General features: G+C 46.2%; 1 protein-coding gene across 2 annotated transcripts in view; it reads right to left on the bottom strand.

Moving 5' to 3' along the window:
- The window catches only part of CCDC50 (coiled-coil domain containing 50), a 43,730-nt gene that overhangs the window by 19,270 nt on the left and 5,864 nt on the right, over positions 1-18,596 (bottom strand). For both annotated transcript variants that reach the window (XM_082055575.1, XM_082055574.1), the window contains exons 2-4: positions 7,381-7,443; positions 5,952-6,078; positions 990-1,080 (exon numbers count right to left, since the gene is read on the bottom strand). In XM_082055575.1, coding sequence (XP_081911701.1) covers positions 990-1,080; positions 5,952-6,078; positions 7,381-7,443 — 281 coding nt within the window. The remainder of the gene's footprint in view (positions 1-989; positions 1,081-5,951; positions 6,079-7,380; positions 7,444-18,596) is intronic.

The raw sequence follows: 18,596 nt of genomic DNA, 5'->3' as shown, positions 1-18,596 counted from the left end.
ACAGATGGTCACATTTATAGCATAAATCCTTTAGCCAGAGTGTTCCTCCCACCCCTGTTGACACAAGCTCCTCTTGGAAGCCCTGCCATGTCTGCCTGAGCAGCCTTTCAGTACTTGCTGGGATTTAATGGTGTAAGAGGCAAACTGATGCATCTGTCAGGTAAGGACTGATTCTTATTTCAGGCTCTTCCAGGAAACACAGAGGAAAATGCCACCAAGTGCCTCTTGAGCATCTCAAGACTGCTCAGACTCCTCAGGTGCCTCTTGAGCATCTTAAGACTGCTCAGACTCCTCAGGAAACTATTTGCAATCAAAAATGGGGCCACAGTCCAGGCTCACACAGGTGTTCCTCCACACCATGGCTTTCTTGAGTACCCAATCTGAAAGGCTCACACAATAAAGTGATCAACAAGCCAAATCCTTTGGATACCATGGACAAGTCACACTGCCCACTCCCAAGCAACAGTAGCAGAGCAATATTCTGAAATTAAAAAGGCATCTGCTAGCAAGGAACTGCAACAGTGTTCAGGCTTTGAAAGACTTAAACTGAAGATGAAGGAAGAGAAGCCAGAGGTGGATTGCTGGGCTGAGGGTCCTGCTGAAGTTTTTGCACTAAAGAGCAAGAAATCATGACTCAGCATTCTCCCCAAAGCAGTACCTATCTTCTTGCATTTGAGAAAGTAGATCTTGAACAGCAAAAGCAGCTTCACTTTCCCACACCAGGGCAATGAACACAAGACCCACCTATTGCTTGCCCTCTTCATTAGCAAGGCTACTGGCATCAACAACCCTTGTGAGCCTTCAGCATGAGGACAATGACTGTATCTTATCCCTGTAACAGGACTCCCCAAAATATCTGTGCCTACCAAGACTTGTGAGGACCAGGACTGACACCACACAAGCCAATTCACGTGGCTAATGACCCAGAAACACCTGCTCTGAAAGGGCTGCCCCAAATACCCTACCATCCCTGCAGCTTTAAAGGTTACCTCATCGTTTTCCTCTTGCCTGCGGCGCTGCTCCGCTTCAAACACCAGTTTCACTTGGATTTCCTGAGCGATTTCGCAGTCCTGCCGTTCTCTAGAAGGCAAGGAAACAAGGATTATAGGTAGCCAAAGTCACAGGCATCAGTCAGCCTGGAGAAAGGGATAAAAGAGCTAAACAACCATCTGATTTACACAGAATAATTATTACTCAGTGTTAATGCAGAACCTATGAATCCTCACCAGGACCAGGACTCCCTGTACTTACTGCTGGCCAAATTTAGAAAACAGGTCCAAAAACATGCACAGAGTAACAAGCAAGAGAAAACAGATTCACAAACAGTTTGCTAAGAAGGGAGGTGCCATAGGACAGGACTGGTCAAAACAGAGCAGCAGAATCTCTCCAAACAGCCTAATTCTGCTGAGGAATTTTTGTACATGTGGTGCCAAAGGAGGGGTTTAGGGGTCAGGCTAATGCAGGCAATTCAGGGCAGTGGTTTTCACATGAAAGCCAAGGAGAAAGCACAGAAGTGCTGATAGCAAAATGTGGTAGAAAGGCCAAGTGGAGGCTGGATGTGACAGTTCAGTAATGAATAAAAAAAATGATGCTGAGGTGGGATGAGACGCACAAGTAGAACTGGTGCCAAGAGGCAAGAGAGTGACATGCATCAAAACCAGGGGTGAGGGAGTCACTGTCACCATGTAGTGTGGATGTGGGAACAACACAAGGTTGCCTTAACTGTGGAGAGATATATACTGGCGTAATTGAGACATGAAGTGAGAGTTTTCTCTATGTGGATAGACTGGGAAGGCTGTATTTCAGGGACATCATACAGAAATCATCTGCAAGAATTATGCCATACTCAGACGTGTGCTCTGATGCCCAGCAAACAGACTGGAACAATGGCCAGAGAGGTTTCTTAGGGCAACCCAGAAAAGTGCTGGGGGATTTGAGAATATAGATTCAGAGCTCTCTCTTTCAGCACTGTTGAAATGGAGCCAAAGATTAGCTCTAAAGAGGTCAGGAAAATCAATCTAAGCTATCTCTGCAACTGAGACTACTGAAAGGCAAAGCACGGAAGGAGATAAGAATGGGACCAGCAACAGGCAGAGCTGGTTTCATTAGAATGCAATCGTTTGAAGAATACACTGGCAATGATCAGATAGGTGATGAGAGGACTACCAAGAACATATCATGAAGTTAAGCAAATATTTCAAGAGAAGCAGGTTCAGCTATGTCAAAGTTGTGCCATGTGGGCTGGAGCAACTAGTTCTAGGCTTGAGCAAGGATCTGGGCATAAATGACTTAGCGAACGTGGAGGCAAAGGACTGGAGGAGACTCTAGGACATGAGCAGAGGAAATTAAAATAGTAAGTGCTGACAAACGCTTTTGGTAGCAAAACGGAGAAAACTGGCATGGCTGGAGCAGTCAGTGGCACCACAGAGCCTTCGTTTATAGGAAGTGAAGAATGAGAGAAGTGGGAAGAGTAGATATGTGGCTTAGGGTTGGGAGGAAGGACACTGCAAGAAAAAGAAGGTTTAGAGGACAAATGCCACCAAGTAACAATTAATCATAGGGAATGAAAAGGAACATGCAGTGGGAAGGAAAAGAACCTTCTTTATTTCTGTCAGCTCTTCCTTGGAAGCAGACCTGAAACTGGGTACTGCATGTTATTTATATCCCCTTCCCCAAACACATATGCATGCCAAGTCAGTATCACAACATGACATTTCCTTCCCTTTCCTAGACCACCACACTCGCAAACACCTGTGCATAGCCACAAACTGACCATGTCTAGAGACAAGACACCCTGGAAAGCACTTCTGAATGTCAGTGTTTGTAGGACTGGAGTTATCAATAGATCAAACACCTTCAGACATCAGTTTCTTTTATCCAATTAATAAAACTTGCCATTTGGTGTGTATGCTTGTGTGCGTTTCATTTGACTCCAGAGAGAGACCTGTTCAAAGGCACACGAGCTCATGTAGCAGCAAATCTAATTCTTGAACCTGCCATATAAAATGGAACTTGGCAAACCTGGTACCAGCAGGGAACCACAGTCCCCAGCAGAACAATAGCTGAATATACAAATCCCGGGGAGCAGGGTCTAAAATAGTGGATCCCTTGTGACCCCAGTCTTGGAGGACATGAATGCAGGTAGAAAATAAAGTTAGAAAGGTCAGACATATCAAGGCATAGCACGTCTCCAGTTCCCCCAGCACCTGTGAACAGACCCAACGTGCCAAGTTCATCAGCACCAACTGACTTGCTAAATGCTTAAAATACATCTTATTGCAGACAAACAGGAGACATAAACAGCTAATCGTCTTACAGAGCCACGGCAACAAGGTCAATGCCTCTCCACTCGCAAAGAACACTAGAAGTAATGCAATGGCAGAAGCATTCTCTTGTTCCTGATGACATGCATCTTGGAACACACCGTATCAATCGAAGAACTACTGAACAGCAGAGCATTAGATTTTGTGTTTTATTACTCAGTGGTAATTAAACACTGAGACTTGATTAGTCAATCAACATAAGCTAGTGTTTCAACTTGATTGAGCATAAGAAAATAGGTTAAAGAACTTTGACAGCTCTTCTTGTCTTCAGTTTCTTTAGCATGAGTTCAAGTGCCCATTGGTCCTCAGAAATCGGCCAGAGAAACATAAAACATCACCACCCCTGAACATCACGCCTATGTGCCCGATGCTCCTGGGCAGCCAGGAGGGTTAAGAGTGCCAGGGAAACTCTACATCAGTTTAGGTAAGAGGCAAAGAAAAAGGTCCATGATCAGAAGGCTCTCACTTATGTTGGCTGTAGCAAGTACTATAATTGTTGCCAGATGAGGAGTAAAAAAAAAGGGTTTAAGGGACCCATTCAAAGGCACTGTTCGCATTAGTGTAACAGAACTGTCACAGTACTGGGAACAAAACGAGGAAACAGCATATTTTCATGGTTTTTCCAACAGTTATTTTAGCAACCTTGCTACTATGCTTGGCAGTTTGCAGGCTGCTCAGCTAAATGTGAGAGATGCTTTTAAAGCAGCATGATAATAAGGCTTGATGCTTCCCTGAATTCTTAAAAAAATGTTATTCCTATTCTTTCATTTATCTTCACAAATTCTTCCTGAGAATATCTAGGATTTGAAAGACAGAAGAAAGCCCATAAATTTGAAGAGCTTTTTTTATGTTCCTTGCTCCTCAAGACCACCCAGTTCTGTCCCCTTACTCCTCCATCACCTTGCAGTGTCAAACCGCCCTAGACAGTACAGAGAGCAACAACAGCAAGGATCATTTTGCTGCCAGAACATGCTGATCTTGCACAAGGAAGAGACAGGGGGAATGTACAAGGAATTAAGGAAGAAAAAGATCAAATTACAAAAGGATGCATCCAACTTTTTTTACTATTCTTGGAGAAGATCTCATGCTTTCAGGAGCAGAACTGCTGCTGACACAACTCTTTGCATCAGCAGTTTTGCCTGTAACTTGGCTCACAAAGTTTGTAAATCCCATTTTACAGAGTCCTACAACAAGAAAACTGTTTGCATTTCCCAGCGAGTAACAAAAAGGAATAATCTCTGCCATACAAAATTAATTTTTATGTTGTCATTTACATGCTCACATCTGTAATCGGTAATGAAGACCAAGCTATTGAAAGAAAGGACAGACTTGAGAGAGACACATGTAACCATCCAGTGCTGCCTGAGTATGTTGGGAACATTGAAAACAGTGGCTGATCTGTCACACCCCAACTTCAGATCTTTTATGAGCAGCTCCTTTGAAGCCAGTCCTCTATCTCACACATCTGCAACACAGAGCTCTTCTACTCCATGGCTGTCTCTGCCAGATGAACCACCCAGGGTTTGTGATCCACCACCAACTGTACCTGGTGGGTGGCATCACAGAACAAGACACAAGCCTTGCAGACCCTGCATTGGCAGGGAGCCCCATCAGAAATCCAGCTGCTGCCCCTCACCATTGGGATCTGACTGAGACATCTCACATAACCCATTTGTTACACCTCATGGACTACATCAGTTCCACAGCCTAAGAGCCACAGCATGCAGAAACCCAAACCACAGGCCAGGGGTTAGATCTGGTGTGTGGAGGCTGAGCAAACCTGCAGAGCAAACTGCATCACCCCCAAAACATCCTCCCACAGCTGCTGCAGAAGTCAGTGACTGCAAGAGAAGGTGTAACCCCCAGCATCCATCTCCACCAAACGCCCCCGGGGCAGCAGCTCATCTTCACAGGTCACTTCACACTGGAGCCCCTCAAAAGCACTCATCAGGTACATGCAAACATGCCAATATCTGCATGAGAGAGAATTCATGGTAATGCTGTATATTTATGTGGTGCAGTTTCTTCTTTCTCAGACTTTAGCCAGAGACAAGGTCAAGGCCAAGCCACCCCATTTTGCCAACAGGCACAAGAACAGGAAGGCTCCCTCCCATCTCATCCACAGGACAAGAGGAAATGGCCTCAAGTTACTCCAGGGAAGGTTCAGATTTGATCTTAGGAAACAATTCTTCACAGAAAGGGTTGTAAAGTGCTGGAACAGGCTGCCCATGGAAGTGGTGAAGTCACCATCCCTGGAGAGGTTTAAAAAACATGTAGATGAGGCTCTTAGGGACATAGCTCAGTGACAGAGTTGGGCGATGGTTGGACTTGATGATCTTACGGGTCTCTTCCAAACAAAATGATTCTATGATTCTATGGTCAGGCAATGGAGTCTAAGCCAGGATGGGTCCCAGGACCACCAGCTCCCACCCTGTTCTCATTACTCTGTGCTATAGCCTAGTATCAACACTTTTACAGCAACAGATAGGCAAAGGAAAAGGGAAACAAAAGCAAAAGGCTGATCAACCTGAGCCCCATGAACTGTCAATCAACTCAAATCAAAGCAGCTGATTTCAGTGCTCTGAGCAAATGGGACTAACATTTCAACAACCTCCATTCCAAACTCACAAGTCTTTTCGGTGTTTCTGGATTTGAGCACATGCTTTCAGATCCTCTTCTTGCAGCTGCTTGGCCACCCGCAAGTCATGTTGCACCAGACGATTACGCTGAACGTTTGTTGCCAAGTGATGCTCAACTAGAAATAAGCACAGACAAGAACCCCCAAATCAGCCTGCAAAACTTCACGGTGTGAACAAGACAAAGCAAGTAGGAGGGAGATTCCAGGCCAGAAAGGAAGACAGCTCTTGGCAGGGAAACATCATGTAATCTCTCTAAAGGTGGGGAAGTCCTGGGCTGAAATTACACTGGCAGCTTGAGATCTTGATGGAGATTGCCTTGTTTCAGCACTGAGGGGGCTGGATATGTGTGTCTGTTACCAAAACAAGATCTGCATATCTTAATCGCATCCAGATTAATAGGGAATGCTTTTTAGGCTTTGAATTTCATCTTCTGGCCATGGGAATTTACCCTAGACTAATAAAGTGTGTCTGGAAGGGACCACCAGAGGCCAGTGAGGATGAGTTGAACACTTCTGATGGATGTTTCCCTAATTCGTTCTTAAGAACCTCCAGAGGAAGAAACTCCCCTCACTCTCAACATCACCGGTTCCAGAATCTCACTACCTTTATATTTAGCACTGAATATGACAGTGAGTCCTTTACCATACACGGATACTGTCCGCAAGAAAAGATGGATACATGAGCTGCAACTGGGAGCCAGCTTTAATTTAGTGGTCTCGGGTTCCAGCAGCAAGGACACAACTTCAGCACAAGCTGCACGCTTGGCGGAGTGGTTGGAACGGTATTAGCACCTAGTACTGGTAGATACCAATGGTCTTGGCACTCAGCAAAGCAGATTAGAGAGAGGCCATCACACCTGAAACTGCAAACTAACCCCACGTAATAGATAAGAATGTAAAACAAAATCACCATTCGCTTTGAAGTTCCTGGCTGTACTTTTTTCCTCCTTTTTACACCCTACAGCGTACAGCTGTCCTACCCCAAAATGTCTCAAAAAGAAGCCTCCTTTCAAAAGGCAGGTGCTAGCAATTCTGAAATAAGTAAATAAACAGACCTCTTCAGGTCAGCCTATAAAACTTGAAGCTCCCAAAATTGCTAGTCATTTATAAAAACCTTGCATAGCAACAAAACCTCACGTGCAGTCCCACATGCAGTTTTATCATAAAGGGCATAAAAAAACTCAACTCTAAAGAAAAGCACAAAATTGAAACACGAAATGGAACTTTCTCTAGGGTGCCATATAAGCTGGGGCAGAACGCAAAACAGTGTTACAGGACAGTGAAAACAGTAGCAATAATCCACATTCCATAAAAAGAATAAAAATAAAAACAGAGGATTTTTCTCAGCAAATCCAAAAAAAGCCGGATGTCTGTTGGGATAAATTTGCTTCAGTTTGTTCAGAGATCATTGCTACTTACTTTCTTGCTCCTGTAAGTTATAGGCCAAGGTATGATCTTCCAGAACAGCGAAGTCTCGACACACTGGACAGAGAAACAAAGTCAAGAGAATTAGCATCAGGAGGAGGGAAAATAAAAAGGCATCAAGAGAGCTATGGGGGTCGGGGAGCATACATACACTGAGACTTCTGACACGCTTTCTACCAGGTCTGGACTTGTGTTTTTTTTCCCCTCCTGCACTTGTAGCTATTTTTGCATGCATACACTTCTTTGTCCCTGTTTGCACAACAAGCCTTTTCCACCTCTGCTTCTTTATTTTAAGACCAGAATTGCCCACGCTACCGCCAGATCAGACCTTGTGTACAAAACCCTGTATTCCACCCAGATTTATACAAATGCCAACTCTGTGTTCAACTAAAAGCAAGGGCAAACATTTGTGCCTATTATGACTTTCTTTACTGGGTTGAAGAGTCTGAGAACAGTATTTTCTCTGCACAAAGGCACCGCACGCTGTCACCTTAGCAGAGGTGAGCAGAGCTCCACGGCTCTCGCTGCACAGCATTGCTACCCTCTCAGGCATCACTTTACAGCTGTCTCCTGTAAGCTTCATTGACTTTTTCTATTGTGAATGCTGCATTTGTACCTAGATCACAGATATGGGATCAGCCAGAGCATTACAGGCAGGGATAAGCACACCTACTTACAAAGATGCCGAATACGACCCACAGGCAAGCTAAATGGGAAGGGGATGAGCTCCCTTTGGCACCAGTCTGAAAGCAGCAGATTTTTGCCAATGCCTATCACTTTCGCACTTGAACTTTGAAAGGAATGCTCTACCCACACTGTAGAAAAACACCAAGGTTTATTTTTAACTTGTAACGATAGGCAGCGGGGCACCAAAACACAAGTCACACACATATTGGGACAGGGACATACATGCAGCACCAGGTTCAGTCTTTTGGTGGTAGGTACACCTCAGCTTCTCAGAACCAAGAACAAACTGACTTGTGCCCCCAAACTGCAGGATGGGGTCCTGCTCCACACATCTGCCATGCACCAGGTTCCCATCTGCTTCAAGGGGAGTTTAAGGCACGGGCACTGAAAAAATTACACTGGAGAGGTCTATCACTTGTTTTTCCCCTCAGTGTCACAAGCTAAGCAGCTCAACAGGACCCAAAAGGGGAATTCCTCCCATTTGAAACATATGGCACAAAGCAAAGAACTACAAGGTCCTTCTGAAGCTGCAGAGGGGAGGTAGGAACCTCAGCTGCTATGCTCCACAGGTGAAACCTCTGGGGAAGACCAAGGTTTCTCTTTAGCACAGCACAGCAACAGCCTACAAGAGAAAGCGAAAATCACCCCAAAACCCCCAGAATATACCAAAACTACAAGAGGAATTTATGAGGAACCCATTCATGAAAGTGTTCAGAGTCAGAGAAGATAAAACATTTCCACCACTGCAAAGGATGGAAAATACTTCAAGGCAACAAGGCGGCAGCTGCATGTTCCCAAGCCGCAGTCCCACGAGCCTTCCCTCTTCTCACAGTGACACATGTGCTCTGCTGGAGATGCATGAAGATGTTCCTGCACACCCAGATATCTTCAGAAAACATCTAGAAGAGTTTCTAGTTGTATGTGCTAAAAGGTCAGATAAATACATTATCCTTGATCTCATTCAACAGAATTTTTGGTCCAGTCTTGCTGCATGGGAGGATGTTCTACAGATGACAGAAGTTCCCAACAGCTAGAGCAGCACTTCGGGGAAGCAGAGTGACAAGCAGCAGGGTGGAGATGAGGACAAAGATTACAGTTATATGATACCATAGTGACTCATTTTAAGCATGTACAATTCTGGATGGTGCAATTAAGGTTTTGTTGTTGCTTTTTTTATTGCAACTACTTTTAAAAAACGGAAGAGGACATAAAACACTAAACAGCACCCAAACACTTCCAGTGGACATCTGTGTATAAATAAAGAAATGCTGCCTTCAGCCACAGATATGGAAAAGCCACAGATGAGCAGGCAGCAGTGCTATTCACAGGCGACAGGTCCAGGGTATCTGCTGGTCATGATACATCTTTATGAGATTGGGCAAGGGGACCTTGCCCCCCAGAGACTTTATTTCTGTGGTCCCTAATAATACTTTGGCTTCACAGCACAATTGTGCACCACGTTGTGCTTACAACAAGCATCATCTGGCTTGCTGGAAGGGCATATCCAACTCTGAGGTTTGAGCCCAACTATCAGCTCAGCGCTAAGCAAAGACACTCTAATACAGAGCCACAAACAGCTTACCCAAATCTAGGATTATGCTTTTATCACCACACAGTCAAGAAGCAGCACTTGCTCCTGACAGTTTTTAAAAAAATAAATAGATAAATAAAAAGAAGGGGAGGGAAGTGTTATTTTTAACTGCAATAGGTCTCTGAGCAAGTGCACCGCACAGCTGCCTGAACAGCTGTACTGGCAGGACAAGACACGCAGCACAGGAACAAGGATGAATATTTCAGAGCTACATATGTTTTACATAAAGATTGCTGCTGTAAGAAACGTTTATGAAATGGTATCCCAGCTTCTTTCTGCACAGGCTTATACACTGCTCCAATCCTTGTGGTATTCGAGAGCTCTGCCTCGTTGGTTATGGTGGTGATAGATCTTTGCTCCATCCTCCACAAAGGCACACGTGCAGAGGAGGACTTTAAGTTTTTCTTACTCCATTCTACCCACACTCAGATAAACTTCTCTGTTTTGGAAAAAAGATACTGACAGAAACACGCTTGGCATACAGTTGAGAAAGTAGGCGGGCTGTGATAGAACATTACTGCTCTTCTATTGACAGTCTTGCGCCAGCACAAAAAAGTTTCATGTCCTCCAGTAAGCTTCATTCCTACAATGTTTAATCCTTTTTGACTGATGAGCCATTAAAAACTTCCTAAAGAAAGCATACACTCCTTAAAAAGGCCAAGTGCACATACTGTTGTGTTGTATAGATGGGCCTGCTTCTTCTAGCTGCTCCTCCAGAGATGTGCTGGAAGTATTTAATGGGTCTCCAAAGTTAAACAAACAGGGACAAAGCAAGTGGGGAGAATGCTCTGGGATGAACCACAAAGTTGCAGGGTCCAGACATGAATACAGGGGCTGTGTCTTAAAACTGTGATGATTATCCCATCAAGATCCAGTACAGAGAGAGGGAAACTGCACAGCTATTCATGATACACTCCCAAGTGTCTGTGCTCCATGGTGCTACCAGCTCACAGAGGACACAGCAGAGCAGGCCGGCAGGGCAGCAGCAAGCCTTGGGTCTGCTCACACGTTTGGATTCCTTCACGCACCGCTGAAGAAGCCACTTGGCTGTGTATACACTCCATTAAGCCGCTCTTACAAACCCGCAAATGGACGGCTCGAGCACACAGCCCTTACTTTGTGCTGCTGAAGCTGCTGGCAGGGCAGATGGCACAAGAAGACCTTTCGTCACCGTCAGAAACTTGGACGGGCTGGCTGCCTCTAACTCATCTGAGCACATTATTCCCAAGACCCATCAGCCTGAGAATAACAAGCAAAGAAGATGAGAACATCCCCATTATGAACACGATGAAGCACTGCCAGCCAGCCAGGTGGCAACAGACAGGGACGCCTTCAATTACTTGGCAAGTCTGGGGGCAATGGCAAGTGCAGAGCACTCCCTCAAGACTAGACCCAGCACCCACGGCACTGAGTCAAACATGACCACAGCAGCAAGTGAGGCCAAGGAAACCAACCCTCTGTCAAGGACATGCATCCAACAGTGAGGCAACTACAAAAAAAAAACAGAATATGAACCAGCCAGGCATGGTCTGAAATTAAGCTTCATCAGCACTAGTCCTCATCCCCTGCCCAGTCTCAGCATGGCCCCAGCACGCTCATTATGAGGCATTACATCCCCTGGGTTTGAGAAACAGGATGGCCTCAATGACAATGGAGAGACCCACAATTCCTCCTTACCAAGAGGCTTCATAGTTAAGGGGGAAAGAAATCTATTTGCTTATTCCCTAATTGTATGCCTAAAAATGAAAGGTAAGATTAATCTTATGTTCACTGCTGCAAATTAACGTGACTTGCCATCTCCAGGCCCTGGCTGCGAGCCATCAGACAGTCAAACAAGCAGTATGGGTGCAATCACAGCAGCTACAATTGGCAAGTTCAGTGAGGCGTGAAACATTAACAACAGGTTTACCATAGTCTGATTAAGCCAATCTGCCTTGGCACAGCAGGGAGTGGGCCTGTGATACGCGCTCCTGGCACAGCTGTCAATGAAAGAAATGCCAGCCCAGGAATCCCAGCTGCTGCCGCAGCCAGCAGAGGTGCCCACAGGGGAGGATGAGGGCAGAAACACAGCTGGGAGCATCAACCTTTGCAGCAGGGGTCGGCTGCAAAATCCATGCAGCAGCATCAAAGAGGCAGTTTGCTTGAGGGAGCCTCTCTGCAAGCTCCAAGCATAGGTCTTCTCCACTGACAGGAGCTCACCCCCTAAAAATGCCTTTCTAAGCATCAGTGCATCTGAGGCTCTTGCAAGCATGGCTGCAAGACCTGCCTTCATGGCCAAGATAACAAAGTCTGTAGATACAATAACTTCACAAAATTTCACAAAGTAACCTTTTCTTTTTTATATTCTGCCATCTGCCTCACCAGCTTTCTCCAGCATTACCTCAGCTTCATAGCTCAGCATTTCTAACACCACATTGCTTCAAAGCAAGTGAGGTAAGCCCAGAGGAACAAAGGCAGCCTCAGATGTTGCTAGAGATACTTAGGTGTGTGACAAAGGGGTAGGTATCGTCCAGGAATGGGCAGCATGAATTTGCACCAGCTCTACAAGACATCAATCCCCACAGCTACTAAAGCCAGGCTTAGAGCAAAACACACCCCACATTTCTGCCAGAAGTCTTAGACTGTGTTTTGACATCTGCTGGAGAGCCCAAGGGCCCCCTTGGTTCATGTGGCCCATATGATGTGCTCCAGGATACTGGCCAGTTCAATGACCCTGGGACCACACACGCATGCTCCAAGCATTTCCTTTTGTGTCTTAAAAAACATCTCTTGCTCCCCACCCCCTTCACTCCCAACATTTTCCCCGTCAGCATCATGTGCTGGATAATTCACAAAATAAACTAGAAGGTGTGAGTCACACTTCGTTTAGAGCATCTGCAGTTTTTGAATCCTGAACTGAAGGACAGGAGGGAAAGACAAAAATGACACAGGAAAAAAAACAGTTTCATCAGCCAAAAATCACTTTTTGGGGCCTACAGAGCTGACAAATTAAGTGGCGAGCAGCAAACACATCCCGTCACAAACCAGCAGTCTCAGGAAGATGCTGAGCTATGAAGATCCCTGCAGATCAGAAAGCAAGCCGGGACCTCAGAGACTCCTATCAGCAGGGACCGGCCAGGCCACTCCAAGCAGGTAGGCCCTCCAAAATCTGCAGATCGTTTGCTTGAAACAAAGCCAACATGACAGAGCAGCCACTCAGCTGGAGTCAAGAGGCTGCCCAGCAGGCAGTTCCCAGAGGAAACATGCAATTGGGATGTTCCCTTCTCACCCCTATAAGAGCTGCTCTGCAAGGTATGTGGCCTGACCTCAGCATTTCTCATTTCCATCCTGCCTCTCCCATAGCACCAGGAGATTCCCGAGCCACTGGTGTCGGAGGTGGCTGGCTGGGACATGCCTCGGCTGCTGCAGCTGCAGTTACACACACCGCATTCCTAGGACCTTGTTCACCAGGCACCGTCAGCGCCAAGGACATCAGAAAACTCGCAAGGGAGAAGGTGGCTCCCAGGAGGAGGGCAGGGCAGCCTGGGGAAGGGAACAATTTCTGCTTCTCAGCCACAGCACCAGAGCATCTCATGTAGTTGGGACCTACAAGGAGACTTGGTGGCTGCATGGGGAACCAAACTGAGGGGTTTTGGACTAATTCTTTAAAGCATAAACACACAATAAAACAAAGACTGCCAAAGAACCATGACCTTTTTTTTATTGGCAGTCTTGTCCTGGCAGCTAAGAACAGCTTGGGATTTGGGAAGGAGTTTATCCTCTCTGCTCTGAGCTAATGCTCTGAGGTCAAGGTCACGAAAGGTTTGTGTCCTGTCTGCACTGCTCTCCAACAATAAGCTCGCACCTGCCCAACAATGCTTGAAAAAGGAAGACTATATATATTTTGGAACCAAACCCTCTGAACACTAGTCTATTTTTTAAACTGCCTGGAAATAGAAATCAGCAGCATTCACAAATTGCTTTCTCTGAGGCTATAAGTTTGGCATTCTCACTTCTGTAAAAGTGCCTGCAAACTGTACCATGGAGCAGTCCTCAAGCTGAGAGCACATCTGCTGAACACCTCAAAGCAGAAGGTGATGTGCTTGCACAGTAGAAAAAGGAAGCTGGAGATACCCAAGACTGCAAAAAGCAGCACCAGAAGAGACCTCAAAAGGTCAGCTCAGAGCATGCCCCAGCCACTAAATGTGATAAAATTTATCATTCCGCCTTTATGACCCTTCTGTTCGCCCAAGCTTAAAACACAACCCATAGGTCAAGAGCGTTAAGGACCATGTTTTTGACTTCCAGAAGAAAATATTTAGTTGAAGGACTTCAAGCTTGGACATAAAGACATACTTGAAAATAGTCTTGAGCCTTAAGGAGTACTGGCACCCATGCTCTGAATATTCAGCCTTTTTAGCAAGGTTTCCCAGATATTAAGTACCTCGAGTCACAAGAACTTTCCAAAACCCCTCAGTCCTATAGCCAACATCACTGCCTGCTATTACAGAAACGTCTGTGCATTGAGGGGACAAATACATACAGTATTTTGCCATTTTAAAGCAGAGAGCAGATATATAAGCCATGATATGTTAATGTCTGTGAGCCCATTACCTGTCAGGCTCAGAACACTATTACTGTCACAGCTCCTTCTTGAGTGCCCACATCCACCAACCTATATAGGAGTGCCTAGACCCTAAAGATCACCAGCAAGCTTAGCCATTGCACTGTGGACCCATCAGTAACATCCAGGTGCACAGGTATTAAAACTTCAAGGTAGATATATTGCTCAGGGATGGCTTGGCTAGTTTGACACCACACACAAGTCAGCCAAACACATTTCACTCACAATATCTGAGACATAACCAGGTCTGTGTGTGGAGGAAGTTAATCATCAATGAGAACAGAAGTTGCTTGTGTAGTGCGTCCTCTCCAGCATCTGACACAGCTTCAGTTGACTCAGCTAACACGTGTGCAAAATGAACAACCAACAATAAAGATGGGGAGATCTAGCAGTCGACACTGCCTCCCAGCCATGGATCACAGCAAAACAAACAACATCGCCTCCAACAGCTGTGTTTTACCCTCACTTCGCCCCAGGGCAAACCACCACACACATCATTGGAGAGCAGAGCAGAAGTTACTTTCACCAGGAGAAATCAAAGTCTGTGCCTCACACATATGTCCCTACGAGCACTACTGCAGCTGTAAAACGTGCTTTCAGCAGTGTCCCATGGTTCATATGAGATTGTCCTTTTCTGGAGGGTTTTTTGTTGCTTTTGCAGACAGGATGTCATGGCAGTTTTAGTTTTAAGCCCAACACCACTCATTTAAACTGGTATAAGGGAGCAGGAAAAGAAAAACAGTCTCCTTTCATGCACAACTCAAAACAGCCACCCACTCGGAAACTCGCTCAGGCATGGAGTTTGCATCTCAAGAGATTTGCACTATATATACTCCCTTCCCCACAAACATTTCAACAGTAATCACCATATTTTGCTTTGATCTGTTTATTTCAGCTTTTATTTCAGCATTTTAGACAATTTTAAACTACACAAAACTCTTAGAAGGCCACACTGAATTTCCCAGATATGCAAAACTTCTGTTTGCTAAATGCAAGCCTAAATCCCTTGCTCACTTCAGCATTTTCTCTGCAGAACTGGCAGGTCCACTTTGTGGCTCAGGGTGGCCTTCAGGAGCCCTGAATGGCACCCTGATCTCAGATGCTTCACTAGCATTTCTAAGCCCTCAGCTTCACGTTGTGGTGAATAAGCAGCTCCAGAAAGGCAGGCAGGCGGGCAGCTGGGAGCAGAGATAATTCAAAGTGTCAGCTGTCCAAGGCTTCTCCTCCAGCTTAATCCTAAAATATAATGTAGCAAAATACAAGGGAGACAGGATTCATCAGCAAGGGAGCTCTCGATGCCCCTCTGGTACAAGTTCATGCACTGACTCAGTTTGGCGACTGTTTACGCAAGGCTGACTGCTGGCAGCCTGACACCCACACAAGAAATGCCAAGTGCCAAAAAAAGGTTGCAGTTCCTCTCAAAACCCCACAGTGTGGTTTTACACCACAGGGACCCAGAGTCTTTTGGAGGAACAAGCAGAAGACAGACTCCCTTACAGATGACACTTTCTCTTCAGCCTTCAGGCAACCAGGCCCAAGCCTGAGACTGCTGAGGCTCATAGCTAAACCAGAGCTGCAGCTGGACGGACAGATCGCAGCATCAGTGCACACATGAACAAGCCAGGTTTTATTCATCCAGATCAGACACCAAGAGGATGGGCCCTAGGGCAGTCTCGCAGTTTGCTGGAAACCCGGCCAGCTGCTGCACTCGAAGCTGGAGGTATCTGAACTGATCCTGCAATCAGCTTTGATTCTTGCACAGATTCCTATCAGCTTCCTTTTTCCTCAAAAGGCAGCTGTGAGGGCTCCTGTCTGCCACCCGTTCGGCTGCTGCAGCACTGCAAATCTTCTCTGTGAGAACAACCTTCCTCTACCTAACCAACCGAGGATGCTTTGCTTTGTATCAAAACCCCTTTTCCTTGCTCCCTCAGCTCCTCATGGGTACTCTCTCCTCTCCCTTGCTGCTTCCCACAATTTAAGTCCTCCAGGTTTATTAGTCAGCTCTGGAGAACACAAAGTACCAAAGCTGGCCCCAGATCAGTCAAACCTTCACATCCATCTACAAAAGAGTCACAAGTCAGTAAAGCTGCAGCACTAACAATACACATCCCCCTTCCTGTCACAGCCTTGCATCGGCACGCTGCCCTTAAAGCAACTACAGATTTAAGACAGCGGCATAAGAGGGTAAGAACAAGTCCTGGGCCCCTGGGGCCAGATGGGCAGGGAAGCAGAACTCCCAGCATCAACCCAGAGCAAACTGCTTTGTGGCATCTGTGCCTGCAGCTCATGTGCATTGCAAAGGATGAGGAAGAAGAAGGTTGGCAGCCTCTTAAATGCCTGCTCTCCGAGAGTACAAAATGAGCTCTGAGTCAGTCAGAAGTAAAAATTTTTGCTTTGGGAACTAAATCACCTTTAGGTGATACTGTATCATAACAGCTTCTTAAAAAAAAAATAAGACAAATAAAATTAAGACCTAACAAGCTTGCCTGTTACACAGCCAGGGCTGAGTGTCTATGCAATGCCAACCACCTGGAGTACCAGGTAACTGAGCACTGTAATCAGAGCAGGAGGCAAACCTGCCTTTTCCACCTTGTATCAAGGATGTGAGGAATGGAGGCAGGGCTGGGTGGCCCCAGCTAAGGAGCCAGTCCCTCCAGCGCTGCAAATAAGATCAGACAAGCCCAGCCTCCTCCCAACACCAGCTTCCTTCGGAAACCTGGCGCCGACCGAACGGCCTGTGAACAGCACCGCACTCTGCGTGCCACAAACACGGCCAACACCCTGGCAGTTGGGAAAATTCCCAAGTCTTTCCTTGCTGTCCTCCATTGCTTCACTCCAGCCCCAAGAAGCACTGCCGAAGGCTCTAGGCACTTGTGAATTTAGGACATAAATCCTCCCTGTCCCATCAGCTGCCACCCCAATAATAAAACTAACTTTAGAACGGAGGAGGAAATTTTTTTCTTCCCACCAGGATCCCACAAGTAACGTCTGACATACATATAACAGACATATACAATAAGCTTGGATGCTTTTGCAGTACAAAGCCATTCTGCCCTGCAACCATGCAGAGGGGGGAGAAGCCTTCCATCCATGCCAGGGAAGGCTCCCCCATGCCAGGCCAGCAGTGACAGTCCCTCTATGAGGAACACTTCCCGCCAGGGCTCCCTGCAACCTCTTGTCCTGTCTTGTTGTAAAGGCCCAAAGCTACACGCACTGTGTCTTTTGGAGAGGATTCTGCAGAAAGGAAAAAAAATACACCTCTCACTGCCAGGAAATATTCCTGCTTGCATAAACTTCCTTCCTCCCTTTTGTCCCATTACTTCTCAGGTCAGTGCTGTCGGTGTCCTTAAGGTACACCCGTCTCTCCATGCCTTCGAACATTTGCTCATTTATGTCCTCTTCCCCTTTGCCATCACATACTGACCACCACATATTGAGCCCACATAACATTTCCTCTTAAGCCAGTTCCTGCAGCCACCGAGTCCTGGTTCAGCAGAAGGGCTGGGAAGAGAACAAACCATACCAATATGCACACAGGAACTCGAAGTTTTACTGCACACAGCTTTTTACACCTCTTTTGAAAAGAGAAGTGAAGAAGAGTGACTCACTTGTAAACCCACTTCAACTTTCTTTCCTGAAGAGCGCTCACCATAGGCAGGGCTGTCAAGAGTGCAGGGACCAAACCGCTACCTACCAACCCAGGCCTGACTCAAAAAGATCTCACTATTTTTATTTGGCTGCCAGAGCATTGCAGCAGTGGCAGCGTGGGCTGGCGTGTAATTAAAATAATCATCAGTTGAGCTTCTGGAGCCTGACACAAATTGCTTGGGCATGGGCAGAAGGGTTGTGCCAAGCTTGTGGGCAGGCTTTCGTCCACACCTTTCTTCCTAGGGAACATTAACACTTCTGGCAAGCTTAATTCACAAAGTGCCTAGAGTTACGGGGTAGATTTGTATGAGCATTCAGGCCTAACTAACCTCCTTTGCTCAATGCAAGGTTCACAACAGCCCTGCCTTGCATCTTTTATACATGCAGTGTGATGCTATGTTGTCCTGCTCTCTTCCCAGCCCTGCTAAAAGTCTCTCCCAGCTGCCATACAGTGCCAAGGACATACAGCACTCACTCAATGAGCTGTGTGCTATCTTTTCACACAGTGAGAAAGAAACAGTGGAAAGGCTCCAATTCCTACTTTTAAAGAAGGTATAAATAAAGTGTCAAGGGACTTCCACAAGGTCCCATCATGTGTCCTGTGGAGATCCCAGCACTCTAAGGTGAACGTGGAGCATCCTCAACACACCACAGGCTCCAGGGAGACAGCAGCCCTGCTTT

This window comes from Streptopelia decaocto (assembly GCF_964273445.1).
Source record: "Streptopelia decaocto genome assembly, chromosome: 6".
Lineage (NCBI taxonomy): Eukaryota > Metazoa > Chordata > Aves > Columbiformes > Columbidae > Streptopelia > Streptopelia decaocto.
Note: the sequence above shows the minus strand (reverse complement) of the source record. Positions and strands in the feature narration are given on the sequence as shown.